The sequence below is a fragment of the Anser anser genome, assembly GCF_964211835.1.
Source record: "Anser anser genome assembly, chromosome: Z".
Classification (NCBI taxonomy): Eukaryota; Metazoa; Chordata; class Aves; order Anseriformes; family Anatidae; genus Anser; species Anser anser.
The window spans coordinates 20,826,822-20,841,468 of record NC_139723.1 but is presented as its reverse complement, the minus strand read 5'-3'; the positions used below and the strand labels follow the sequence as shown (position 1 = coordinate 20,841,468).

General features: G+C 40.6%; 1 protein-coding gene across 2 annotated transcripts; it reads left to right on the top strand.

The window, feature by feature from the left end:
* Nucleotides 1-186: 186 nt before the first annotated feature.
* Nucleotides 187-14,365, top strand: LOX (lysyl oxidase; the record flags this gene model as incomplete). Of its 2 annotated transcripts, XM_083818706.1 has the most annotated exons (7): nucleotides 190-1,235; nucleotides 1,464-1,572; nucleotides 2,876-3,013; nucleotides 5,333-5,489; nucleotides 8,649-8,744; nucleotides 8,892-9,007; nucleotides 10,565-14,365. In XM_083818706.1, the coding sequence occupies exons 1-7, from the start codon at nucleotides 524-526 to the stop codon at nucleotides 10,569-10,571; spliced, it is 1,335 nt and encodes a 444-aa protein (XP_083674832.1). In that variant the 5' UTR covers nucleotides 190-523. The 2 variants fall into 2 exon arrangements, with proteins under 2 accessions (XP_083674833.1, XP_083674832.1); XM_083818707.1 differs by lacking the exon at nucleotides 10,565-14,365 and having other exon boundaries at nucleotides 187-1,235; nucleotides 8,892-9,011.
* Between the last annotated feature and the right edge of the window lie 282 nt (nucleotides 14,366-14,647).

Sequence of the window (14,647 nt, the reverse complement as noted above, 5' to 3'; positions counted from 1 at the left end):
CCCCGTCCCCCTCCGGCCTACCCCGCCCGGTCGGGGGGCGGTGGCGGCGGGGGAGCCGTCCGGGCCGCACGTTTCCAGCCGCATTACGTGAACAAATAGCGGGGGCGCAGCCAGCGGGGCTTGTGTAACTTTGCGAGCGTGCCAGCGAGTTTAAAGTCCCTGCTCTCCTCCTCCTCCTCCTCCTTCCCTCGCTGCAGACGCCCGCGCGGGCCGGAGGACGGTGAGAGGCTGGTTGTTTGCTCCGGCTCCCATTCGCACCCCCTCGCCTATAAATACCGCGGAGGAGAGGAGCCGCTCCCGCCGCCTCCCCCGGGCCGGGCTCCCTCCCGACGGCCCCGACCTGCCCCATGGCACCGCCCGGCTGCCGCCGCTGCTGAGCGACCGGGTGCCCCCCGCCTTTCGTCCTCCTCCTCATCCTCATCCTCCTCCTCGGCTCCCGGCCCTCCCCCGGCACCGGGGCGCTCATCGCCCCCCTCTCGCCCCTCGTTCTCAGCCGCCTGCCTCCGCTGCGAGCGCCGAGAAGATGCATTTCGCCCGGCCGGGGCTCCTGCTCGCCCAGCTCCACGCGTGCATCTACTGGAGCTGCCTCCGGCCCGCCGGCTGCCAGCAGCAGCAGCAGCACCAGCAGCAGCAGCCGCCGCCGCCGCGCCGCCCCGCCGCCGCCCCGCCGCCCCCCGCCGCCTGGAGGCAGCGTATCCAGTGGGAGAACAACGGGCAGGTGTACAGCCTGCTCAGCCTCGGCTCCCAGTACCAGCCCCCGCGGCGCCGGCAGGCGGCCGAGCCGGCGGGCAGCCCCATCCTGCTGCTCCGCAACAACGCCACGCTGCCGCGGGGCGCCGCCGACCGCCCGCCGGCCGCCGCGCACCCGGAGCCCGACGGTGGCACCCGCGGCTCCGGCGCTCGCCACTGGTTCCAGGCCGGCTACCAGCCGCCCTCCGCCGGCGCCCGCCGCCCCGGCCCCGGGGCCGCCACCCCCGGCGGGGCCCGGAGCCCCTCGGCGGGGCCGTCGCGGCCCAGCGCCCCCAGCAGCCCCGCCGGAGGGCCCGGGGCCGGCGGTCTGCTCCCCCCCGGCAGCCCCCGAGGCGGCAGGGAGGATGTGATGGTGGGCGACGACCCGTACAACCCGTACAAGTACACGGACGATAACCCCTACTACAACTACTACGACACCTACGAGAGGCCCCGCCAGGGCAGCAGGTACAGGCCCGGCTACGGCACCGGCTACTTCCAGTACGGTAAGAGCCCCCCGCCTCCCCCCTCCCTCTGTCCTTCTCATTTTTCCCCCTCTTCCCCCTCCTTCTGTCCCTTTTCCCCCTCTTTTTATGAGGAAGGGACTGTACACATGGGAGAGAGCGTAACGGGGGGCAGGCGACGTCTCCTTGAGGATGGGGATGGGAGCCAAGTGTGTGCAGACATGTCCTGGGTTGATCTTGCTGTTCTGTGGTTGGTTTGATGAACTGCAGGTCTCCCTGACTTAGTCCCGGATCCCTATTACATCCAGGCGTCCACGTACGTCCAGAGGATGTCCATGTATAACTTGAGATGTGCTGCCGAGGAGAACTGCCTGGCAAGGTAGGCTGTCTGGTTCGTGCTCTGGGTTTTGCTGCAGGGCTCCTGCAGCCGCCACGGGACAGCCTGCGGACTGGTGGGGAGTGGGAGGCGGGAGGCCGGAGGGCCTGGGGACACGCAGACCCCTCCACAGCTCTCTTTCTGAGCCTGTGGCAGATGGCAGGGTTGTGCATGTCACAAAACAGCACGGCCCTATTAGAGGGAGAAGGCAAAGACACTTCGAAGAAACTCCAGTGTTTTTTTTTTTTATTTTAAAGTGATGCTGAGCGTTTCTATTACCAGGCTCATTTGAACATAGCTGAGTTGCAAAATGGAGGCACCAAAAAATCCACTTGGACCTGGTGATTTTCATCAGCCTCTTCTAATCCTGCCAAATCGTATTCTACTCCACTTGTAAAAACCTATTCCTAGCCAGCACGAGTTACTATTAAAATTAAAACATGCCAATCATTTCTGGGCACATGTATTGTTACACATCTTGTAGTGCATCTTAAAAACTAAAATCTCTCTAAAAAGTGTTTCCAAGCCTTTTAACAGTCTGAAATAGCAGCTTTGCTGACCAAGTTAGGTCTTGTACACTTGGCAATGAGGGACTTTTCCTGTTTTGTTTGGAACAAAATCACCGTGGCTGGTTTTAACCGTTTTAACTGGTTTGATACCTTATCATGCAAGACACATTTATTTATTTACCAGCATCATTAATTGATGTCAGACTATTTCTGTGGTCATGCTCTTTCTTCACTTGCTGAAAAAAGAAAACATGGCATAAGAACTGGTATTTTTTGTGCTCACCTTACAATGAAGACTATTTGAAATGGTCTTGCTGACTAGCAACTGATTAAAACATTCAATATGTAAAAAACTGTAGATTACGGCTGTGTAAAATAGGATAAGCCTGGGGCATGTGCTCAATAATATTTTTACAACACAAACAAACATCTGTTACGTGATCTTATATTCACAGTGAATTATTTTGGTTAACAGCAGTTACTGAGATTGTACTTTTGGTACCAGAGTAATTTTACAGCTAAGCAGTGATCTGCTTAACAGCCAGAGCCAGAGAGTCAGTGATCCAACTCCTCTTTGTGAGATTAGAACCAGGTCTGAATCTTACTCAGTTCTTCCTTTGATACCGGGCCCTTCTGAACACGCCATGTGGATTTCTTGTGCATCTCTATTGCATGAGCTTTAAGAAGGCTTAAAAGATCAATAATATTAAGTCACTTCTGAAACAATATAAAGTATTTTTAAAGTGTTTTTTTTTTTTTTGCATATACTTATGGCTCTTCTTTTTGCACTATTACAGTTCAGCTTATCGAGCAGATGTTAGAGACTATGATAATCGAGTGCTCCTGAGGTTCCCCCAAAGAGTAAAAAATCAAGGCACATCGGATTTTCTACCAAGCAGACCCCGTTATTCATGGGAGTGGCACAGCTGTCACCAGTGAGTGAAGTGCTCAGTATGGTACCTGCTAATTATCTCTTTCGGTAACAAATTGTCAATTATAAGGCGACATTTTCTGAAACTGGAGTGGACTTGGGGGGAAGCTATGGGAAGCTTTAAAATTTTACTCTGTGATTCATTTTATGCTAGTAGTAATCACTTCTAGAGAGCCATATGAAAACAAAATGGATATGAAAATTGGATATCTATAAGTATAAAACTCTTGCAGGTGTAAATTTGTTACACGCCTCAAATCAGTTTTTGACAGGGAAACTTCTCTAACTATATTCTGTTAAGGTTGCTGTCTAGTTACATTTAAGGTGAACCAGTAAATAAAAAAAAAAAAAAAAACAAAAAAAACCACTGTAACTGTGGAAATTCTAAAATGCACATTTACTAGGAAGTTCCCTATCATTGTAAACACTGACCCATACTTGTTGACCTGAACTTCTTGGGTTAGTTTGACAAGGAATGTTCAGATCGGTGTGGAAAAGACATGGTACTGAGTTGACTGATCTCCTTATCAATATTCATATCATAGCATGATATTGTAGCAGAGCACTATTGCTCTAGCATGGCAAAACTGTTGGAAATGTGGCAAGGAAAATTCCCAACATTTTGGGAGCAGGTAACTGCAAACTTGTACGATTTCAGAAAATTCACATGCAGGCTTGCAGGCTTGTTCCTGTTTCTGCTGTTTCATAGCCAGATCAATTGTAAACTGCTAGAAAGTTTACCATACTTCACCTTACTTATAGTTCTGAGTTACGGGTACATAGGTGATAATTTAGTATTATTTTATTAAAAATATTATATAATGTGGCCTTGACCTAAATGCCACTTGCATCAATGTAGTATTTCTCTCTAGTTTCAGAGGCTTTAAGCTTAACTGCTTGTAGTCAAACTTGGATGAAAAATCGGTTTCATTAAAACAAATTCTTTCAAAGAAGGACTGATACTATTAGGTTATAAATCTTGTAAGGATCAAAAAGCTAAAACCAAATCAAACCAAACAGAAGAAGCTTCCAGAAATGCTTTAGTTAACCACCCACTGTGAAAAAAATCCAACAAAAACAACAAAGCCCCCACCCTGGCGCTTACTAAGTTGATAAGTGGATGATGAAATGGATGGAGAGAAGTTGAAATCTTCATCGGTAGAAAAGCAGTTTCGTACTGTGCTACTGTAGCCCAGATATCATTATCCAGATGCAAAGTGTCTCTGATGTTAATACAGTTCTTGGACAGAACATACACTGCCAACAGAAAAAATCCATTTCTCGTGATCATTTCTATGGCAGTGAAACAAGTCCATTTGGAAATGGACTATAACTACTAATGCCTTTGGCTAGTCATCAGTGTTAGTCATCATCATCTGTGAACTGGTTTTAGTGTTCCTGACATGTATGCTTGCTAGACTTCTGTGCTTCTCTTCATTTTAACAGTATGTTTGAATTCTATTTAATTACCTTTTTCATATAGCTCTTGAGCTGAAAGTGTTCATAAGTAACAGCAGCCAAATGCTGCGCACAAAGTGCAGATAGGTAGTACAAGTTTAGGTTTCCACCTTTTAAGAAAAAGTGGGACTACTAGAACAGTAAGTGTTCAAGTCCATAGAGAGAGCTAGAACTCACGGTGTATGAAAGCAAGAAAAATACATCGCTGTGCCCAGAGTGAAAGCATATGCACTTTTGAAATAGAGACCACATTAACTGTAGACTACAAAAATGCTGACATCTCTGTTCAGTTTCCATTAGTTCTTAATGACCAAGCTAATGAGAACTGTACACCAAAGCTTCCTTCATGCAAATTTGTTTTCACTAATATTATGAATGTGATACAGATTTCCATGGATTGAGGACCATGGAAATGGGAAAGTAAATAGTTGCTTTTTGGGTAACAAGTAGGAAACTTCTCTGGAATTTATAGTATGTAAGGTAAGCATTCCTAGCCAAACTCTGCCCAGAGGCAAAGTTATAAGATGTACAACTTCAGTATGAACTATTTAATATTTGCTATTGTTATTCTGATAATAACAGCTCATTCTCAGTAAAATGGGAACTTCTGGAAAAACAGGGCTGTTGTAGAGTTTTTCCCCTATCAGTTGCCTAAGGAAGGTGGGGTTTTTGTAGTCATTGAAAATTGGAATAATGAAAAGAATACTTAACTGAGTGGCTTATAATAGGAAAGTACACTAACATATGAGTTCTGTGCAGTGAAGAAAATGTGGCCAGGTCTAACCTTGATAAGTGAATAGGAATATACTAAAATTATATTGACAAAATCTGATCCATCTTTAATAACATATCCATGGTCTAACAGACATTATCACAGCATGGATGAATTCAGTCACTATGACTTGTTGGATGCGAGCTCACACAGAAAAGTTGCTGAAGGACACAAAGCAAGTTTCTGTCTTGAAGATACCTCCTGTGATTACGGGTATTATAGACGATATGCATGTACAGCACACACGCAGGTAAGAGTCGGTTCAGAGACAACCAGAAAGAGTTGGTTCAGAGTTTCTCTTTCCTCTCTAATTTATTTTTGGATTGCGTGTCTTTTTCCTATCAGTACAGGCTAAATCTGATGTGCTAACTAGCTTGGAAATTCTCCATCACAGAGGTCAGGACAGCAACTTGAAATATTATAGTTTACCCAGTTGCTGTTAAATGCAGGTATCACTAAAATGCAGGGGCACTCATTAACTTACATCACTGGTAACTGACCTACGTTAAAGCACACCACAAATTCTTTCAATTTATAGATAGGACTGGTCTAGCAAGATAAAGAGAACTCAACACTGAGTCAGTAAAGAGGTTGTTTCATGTGTTCATCCTTCAGGAACTGTGGGGTGATGCCCCTGGCTGTTCCCAGAGTTCATAGTATTTTCTTTCTTGCAGAGCATGAAGCTGCAAAGTGTGAATTTCCTTAATACCTGTACCTACTGGGTGGCAGTCCAGTCCAGAAAATTTACAGCAATGTTTTATGCGTATATAGAAGGCCATTAAAGCATCACAGCCATGTGAACACATGTATATTAGTCATATACAAGTGTAAAGCAAGGTATTAGGGCTTATTAAAGGAACAGCCAAAAAAAAAAAAAAAGAATGTACCATTCAGATATTACACCAGTTCATGATAGACCTCTACCTTGACTATTGTGTGGAGTGCTGGTCACTGCCTCTCAAAACTGTTACAGTAAACAAAGCAAGCAACCAACCCTAGGAGAACAAGGATGATCAGGAGTGTAGTACGGCTATAACACTAGGATTTCATAGGGTATTCCCTATGAATAGGGAAAGCCAGAAATAGTACCAAATCATGAGTGATCCTGGACTGGAAGAAATCCTTGATATCCCCTGTTTTTCACAGTACAAGAATTTAGGATATGCAAAAGAACTGTCAGGCAACATCTTTAAAACACTGAAGGGTGCTCTTTTTACTTAAGAATAAATTGTTCAACTCCTTGCCATAGGATGTTGCAAAGACCAAAAATAATCTATGAGTTCAAAAAAAAAATGTTAGGCCAAATAATAGAGGCTATTAAACACAATCTGATGGCATTCTGTGTCTCAGATATTGTTAAATGCCTGGTGGAAGGAATTTACCTGGCTAAGAGACGTTAGAAGTCCCATTTCTTTTGTTCTTTCTCCTCAATCTTCTGCTGCTGACCACTGTCAGAGACATGACACTGAGCTCAATGGACCTGTGGTTTATCTCAGTGTGGCCATACCATAAGCTTGTATCCCTTACTCTGCAGTTTTTAATCTAGGAAGTAGTTATTTTATCACAGAGAAATGACAGCCATGCTTCACTGGCTGACGTGTACACATCCGAATTTTAAATATAATGAATGATCTACACTACATCAAGGCTTTGAAGAGGTTTTATAAACGTCTTTTCTCCTTCTGTAGACGATGACATCTAACTAAGCAACATGCATATTTTACAGCTGGAGTATTTGTGTCACTAGAATCATGCCTATGTCAGCATTTCCACTGGAAGTCCATATTTCAGGGGTTTGTAATTGGACTGTAAAACTTTCCTCCAGCCTCAGACTTGGCACATATGTGAGAGAGTCTGAGCTGATCACCAGCTGGGTCAAGAGGGAATTCTTGTGGACTTGGATTTTGAGCTATCTGTGTGTTACTAGAATGTATTAGCTTTGCCTAAAGCAATCTACATCAGCCATGATGAAAAACACCAGATTTGAACCACTGATACATTCATATACGGAAATTCTTTTTAAAACTCCTAAACTGCAAAGAAACTTTCAGAAAAGATAGGTCTGGAAGAAAGACTACATTTTAAATTCTATCAGAATTCTTGTGTCTCTGTGTTTGCCTGAAGAGAAGCCCCACCGGGGCACTTCCCTGAAAAACTAAATGTGCAAACAGCCCTCGATTTTCCTTTTCCTGTTTAGAGGTGGCACTTACGCAGAGCAAAAAGATGTGCTCTTCCTAAGGGTAGTGACAGGTTCCAACACAGGTGATTAAGTTCATACTCAATCACAGAGTCACAGAGTGGTTGAGGTTGGAAGGGACCTCTGGAGATCATGTAGTCCAACTCCCCAGCCGAGCAGGATCACCTAGAGCACTTTGCACAGGATGGCATCTAAATGGATTTTGAATATCTCCAGAGAAGGAGACTCCACAACCTCTCTGGGCAACCTGTCCCTGTGCTCTGTCACCCTCACAGTAAAGAAATGCCCTCTCATATTCATCTGGAACTTCCTGTGCTTCAGTTTGTGCCCATTGCCTATCGTTCTGTCACTCGGCACAACAAAAAAGAGACTGGCTCTGTCCCCTCAACACCCTCCCCTCAGATATTTGTACACACTGATAAGACCAGTGAACCTCAGAATCTCAAAAATCTCAGAAGCTGTTTACTTGAGATTTGCAGATATTTAGGTCCAGTCTTTGGTCAAGTTTGATTTTATTCTTACCTTTAAAATATAGATTTTTAAATATTCAGCTGTAAGTTTTCATTTGAAACATGCTTTGCTGTTGGAAAATATATTATTTTCTGTGAAGAAGTGTCTTTTGGCAGTGAATAATTCCGACTCATTTTTATTTGGGCAGGAGTGGTAGTTAGGGAAGAATAGGGAGGTAGTGTCAGAATTCTGTCTTGTAAAGGTTCCTTTCATGTTCCAAAGTCTTCCTGTCATGTAGCTCAGTGCCTTCTACTCAGGATCCCCTGCTGACTGACCGATCTTGCACTAAAGTAGTCACACAAAAAAGCACAGCTGAAGGAAAATGGAAACTAGACATGCCTAAACACCACTTCTCAGAGTACTTTTCAACATTAAGGTTTTCTAGATTATTTTAATTGACTTCAGACAACGGATAAAATACAGATATCTTACGGATGAACAACTATCAATAGTTATAGGTGTTCCTTATGCGATAGTAGTACAGCACTCTCTATAAAACTGACACGTTAGAATTACGTGTTCTAGTTCGGGTATTCAAATAAAATGCCAAGAAAAAATAAGCCTCATTCCCGGAGGTAATTTTTCATTTTCCTAGTGAAATGTTGTGATGGCTAAGTGTACTTCAGTCTCAGTGTTACTAATGTCTGGAATGTTAGTGTTCCTAAAAAAAAATTTGACACCTATCTAACTCTTATTTTCAAGGGATTGAGCCCTGGCTGTTACGACACTTATAATGCTGACATAGATTGCCAGTGGATTGATATCACAGATGTGAAACCTGGAAATTACATTCTGAAGGTAAGGGTTTTGGGAAAGGAGAGTTACTTTCTTTCTCTTTCTTTTTTTTGTTTTCCTTTTTGCTTTTTAAGAGAAGCAAATCATATGCATATGTCCTTTTGAATGTAAAGTTACCAACCCAACAACACTGCGCTTTCTCCCCTTAAGGTCAGTGTAAACCCCAGCTACTTGGTACCTGAATCCGATTACTCCAACAATATAGTACGCTGTGATATACGCTATACTGGCCACCACGCATATGCCTCTGGCTGTACAATTTCACCGTGAGTATATTTAACTGTTCTGCATTCACATTACTGAAGTTGACAATCAGATTTATGAAGTTTAGAGACTTATTTTATATTGAAAAAGTCCCAATTCTAATGATATAAATTTCTTTAGTATGTCACTTGACAGCTTTCAGAATCTAGTGTATTAATCTGAAATTTGGATGAAACTTTTCAAAGGTCATTTTTGTCAGGAAGGATGAGAATGGTTACTTTGGTCTCGATAACTACATATCTTTTGAATCCTGACCTGGGCTAATTAAATTATTTACACAATCTAGCACTTTTTTTTTTTTAATTATTTAGGTTTGTAAAACAATCATAAGTGATAGTTTTGCTCTTGTCATCTTGTTATTGGGATATATAGCACTTCAAAATTGCTACTATTGCCTGGGCTCCGAGATGCTGCCTCTGGCTCAGGCCTTTATATTTGTACTAAAACCTTTCTATTCTCATTCAATACCCATTTATAGCATTTGAACAGAACTGTTGAGCAGCTAAATAGCTCTAAAAGCACTTTGCAAAATCCCACACATATATGTTACTTTGCTGCTGCGGACACAGCAGCTATCTTTCCTGAAACAACTCTTCCAGACACACAGTGTTGACAGTTTACCATTAGTTCTTCAAAAGTTTAAACAATGCTACAACTATGCTTGTCATTTCTTTCCTCTGAAAAGGCAAACTCACATTTAATTAATGTTCATATTTGTGGATCTACTGTAGCTTAGTAGCTGCGAAATATACACACAGAAAGCAGTCTTCTGTAACAGAGATAAGTGGTTCTCAGGATAATATGTTAACTACTCACACAAAACAGTAATAAAGTGGTTTGATTTTATGGCACAAAAAATGATGTGCCAACACTGTATAGAGATTCATGTGAGATTCCAGAGCAGTAAACAAAAAATGAAAAAAATGACCAGTATAGTCCACTGTAACAGCATCGATGAAACAAACATAATTAATTTAAAGTGAATATTGATAAGGTAGCCTGTAAAAGGTTCATTGCTTACTTTGTATTAGGAAGCTGCTGATTAAATGAGACTAAAACGAGAAACATTTTTTTACTCCAGCATGGAGATACGTTTATAATTGCACTTAAGTCATAAATGCAAGATGTTAAATAAATGGCTTCAGCATAATCCTCATAATCCTTTATTCTTACTGTACAGTGGCAAGACTTGTAGAAAGTGGTGAAAGAGAACAACATGTGTCCTAGAGATCATGAGTGATTTATTTTTGACAGATCTTTGGAAGGAGCTTTTTAAAATATTTCTCTGTAACAACAGTGACTAGGTACTTCAGTGAACACAGCTTCTACTCACTCACATTCAGAGGGAAGAGAAATTCATGCTTGATTAATTAGCTTAATGTTCTCCCCATCTTTGTAAATGCAAGGAAATAAATATATTCATGCCTGTTGGAATCTGACAAAATTTCTTCTACCCTTTTTGAGCTGCATCTTCAAGTTGATAAAAGGATATGTAGCAGATTTTTTGTATTTTTGTATTTTTGACCATGTGCTTACTATTGTTTCTTTTCTTTTAACAGGTACTGAGAAGGATGCAAGAAAATGGATGAGACAGAGCCAAATGTTTCGAACTGAAGTATCATTATATAAATTTCGATAGGATGTAAACACTATAGAAGCAAAACTACAGAACACACACATATATACCCACACACATCATGTGATTTTTGAAGCACATCGGCTGCTTCTCAACAAAATCTGTAACTGGATTTTAAGCATTTGAATTGGCATTACTTTTTTAACTATTGAAATGTGTGGAACTGGTGATTCATCCACAGATAAATTTTGAAATTCTAACTCATTAGTAGAATCATAAGCATTTTTTAACTCCTGCAAATTTGGAGTTCAGGTGATAAATAGCCTTCAGTCAGAATATTACTGTTGAACGTATTCTAAAAAGTAGCAAAACTTTATGTAAAATGAATTAAATAAAATGCAACAGAAAGTACTAATGTCAGCTATCTCAGAAAATACCAGAATGAAAACCAGCTTGAGAGTAATGCTGCAGTAACCATTAAAATAAAATTTGCTAGGACACATTGATACGAATGAGAAAAGTATGTTCAGTTTTCAAGGGATATTAACATATAGCGAAGAAATACATATCTATCTATCTATCTATCAGTTATACCCCTGCAAGAAAAGTTATGTTTACATTTTTAATACATTAGAAGTTTTACCGTTTTCTTAAGTCAAAAACAGATGGGGTTTTGAAAGAAACCTTTCATAGTAGAAATGAATTAAAGAACTTATCCACCTTTCTATGCTGTAGAGATTTTTCAAGGTGGGGCTTTTAAAAGACTTCTGCACACATAATGTGGATAAAAATGAATACCTGTCAAGAAGAGGGCTCTTAGAGGTGACAAAGAGTCCCTGGTGTAGTCATCTGTGAGAAACAACCAGCTTGAACAGGTTAACCATCAAAATAATACAGGCAGTTAACTCAGGTGGCACCATAAAAAGAAGTAGGTCAGAATCTCTAAAAAGGTATTTTTATCATGAAGAAGCTTACTGCCTGCTTCCCCCTGAAGTACTGTACTTGGCTTTTAAAATTTATATCTCAGTACTCAAGCAATGAAGTTGAAAATACACTATATAGAGAGGGAGAGCAAAAGTCAATATATTAAATGTCCTACCTTAGGCTGTTCAGGAACCAAATACAACATTGTTAAGGGGAAGAATTTCCAGCCCAAATTAAAGTTTTCACTGAACGTCTTACTGGTGCTGGGTACACTACCCCTCCTCCCATCCCCAAATTATTTTGCTTTTGCAGTGCACCCTGCTGTAAGCTACAGTAGCTGTGATTTTGTTTTTAAACTGTGAAATAACATATCACAAGGGGATGTCATGCTTTTTTTCAGATTTCAGATCATATAAAATGAAGAATCTACTTTTGAAACAAAGTAACCTAGAAGTATTGATTGGTATTGGTTGTGTTTAATCAGCAGTTCAAAACACCTAATGAGACATGAAAGCTCAGTATCTTGATTTCTTGAGTTTTTTAAGTACACGTGCTATTCAGTATAGTTAAAAAGGAAAAATCTGAGGAATATGGAGAGATTTTGTTACCAGTATTGAGAATACTTCAGGCAGTATTTGGAAATATTTTTTGAAATAGAACCCTATGAATTAAATTTGGAAGTTTTATCTCAATTATCATAATATCCTTTAAGGATCAGCTTGTTTTTTACTGCATATATTTATTTCAAGAGTATAAAGTATTTCCACCTTAATCATAACTAGGTTACAAACTTGTCCAACTAATGGATATACTGAAAAGAGAATCTAAGAACCAACAACCAAGTGATTACTACCCCAAATTTGAAGCGTGTCCTGAATAGAATTTAGACTGCAGGTCCCTTTTTGTTTGTTCAGAGATCCATTTTAGCAATCAGTCACCAGTATGGGCACCAAACAGGAGCAAAATTTGGAAACTAGATTTATTAGAAAGCCATTTATTACATGTGTCTGCAAAGTGAGGGCCTGATTAAAGCTCAGGCTTCTGAAATCTCAGCTCAAAGACTTTTTAAGATTAGGATTTAAGGGATGCAAGTGCATTCACCTTTCTAGAAACTTAGGTCAGAACTGGGGTGAAGGTCCTGATAGCAGCTTGGGCAATGGACACACAAGCTACTACTGTAATGGAAGCTAAGCTGTGGGCACAGACTGCTTCCTGGTAAGAGTTTGTGTGCTCTTACCTCATTGTGCCTGACACTGAATGTGGGACAAGAAACTTAACTGGACACAGAGCAGCTGAGGAGTTTCTCCCTCAGCTTTCTAGGCAGTAACCTGCTCGCATGTCTATACCCAAACTACTTGCAGAACTCCACTGAAGTGAGCAAGTAGGCAGAGGAGGTTAAGCATCTGTGTAGGTGGAGCAAGTTGTAATACTGGACTTAAGACATTTCAATGGGAATGGCCTGGTTCGGAAAGGTGTTGAACGCCATAACTTTGAGTATTGGGGATATTGTGGCTACAGAGATGTAGCTCTTTTCCGTAGCAAAATATTTTTACTTGTTTTAAAGTGTGTGTTAAGGAACGTGACAGTAATATACGATAGCACAAACATTGCCTAAGATAACATGAACAGTCTATTCAGAAAAGCAAGAGATTTTAGGATTAAAAAAAATGAAGAAATATGACTTTAACTTACCCTATTTAACTATAGCTAATCACAATGCAGTAGAAGAGTTGATCATATAGCATGTGTAGAAGTATTTCTAAATAGGGGAGCGCCAGCCAGAATTTTTAGTATCTTGGCTCTGCAGTTTTGTCCCAGAAATCTTAACTGACTGTTTTCATACTGGAATATATTTAAGAAATTACATGCATTTTTGTTGAAAAACATTTATAAAAAATGTTTTGATAAAACCTTATTTTATAAAGCAAATTATGTTTTGGAATCCTTTTTTACAAGACATTGGGCTTATTTCTGTCATCTTTGAAAGGGATCTACTGTTGGTCTCAGTGGGAGCAGTATCAAACAAATTTTGTGAGAAATCCAGTATAAAATTGCTGTCATGTAGTCTCAGATCTTTGAAAAGACAAAATGTTTAGTATGTGTGTGAAGCAATTGCCTCCCACATTTCAAGTCTTTAGGTAAAAACTGCATGTAAGGAACATACTATGTACCAGACTCATTACAGAAGGGGTTCGTTAAGTATTTTTTTTTAATCCTGAAATATATTTGGTATTTGCATATTTCTAGACAAAAGTAACAAAAATGACAGATTGGTCACCATCTGAACCAACATATTGTGTAGATGATGTTTTTGTGTTAGTAAAAGTCTACTCGTTTTTCTCTCTGCTCCAGTTTACTATGCAGTGTTGAATGGATACAAACACCAAAATGTACATTCTTTGTCATTTATGTGTTGTTTATATTGTACTCATTCAGACCAGCATGGTGAATTTCATAAATGAGACATCAAAAGGTGGTTTATCCTGTGTCTCACATTTATGCTGACATGGCATTTTCATTTTCTCCAAATCATAAAAGGTGCTGAAAGGTTTTAACTTGAATTAAAACCAAAAAGTATGTTATGGGGAGGTTTTTATTATGCAACTAATTGCTACAGATACAGTGAAATGCCACTTGTTTTTGCAACTTTTTTTTTTTTAGGTTTTCATTATTTTCTACACTTTTCTTCCAAGAATCTTAATTTCAAAAAACTTTGCATCTTTATCTGAAGAGCTCTTATTTATAATATTCAGACACTAGCTTTGTTTCTTTATTGCACTTTCATATTCTTGTGTTACATGCCCGTATTATGGTTGCAAATTTATGTGAAAATGACTTGAATAAAGTTTTTCAAGCGTTCTATTTGTCTAAGTATTATGCTTAATGGAAGAGTTCATCATAGGCCACATCCAACTGTAATGTGTAAGCTTCAGCAAAAGTTGTGTGCATGTACATGTCGTACATGACATGAAAATGGGGAAGATCCTGTCGCTCTGACATGGTCTCAGAAAAAAATGTCATGCCCGGATAAAAAGAAATCAAAAGATGCAAGGGATGATAAATTACCTCTCACACTACACAAAAGCTTAACAAGTGAAGGCATAATAGGATAAGATACGGTTCATCCGGATACAGCCCATGA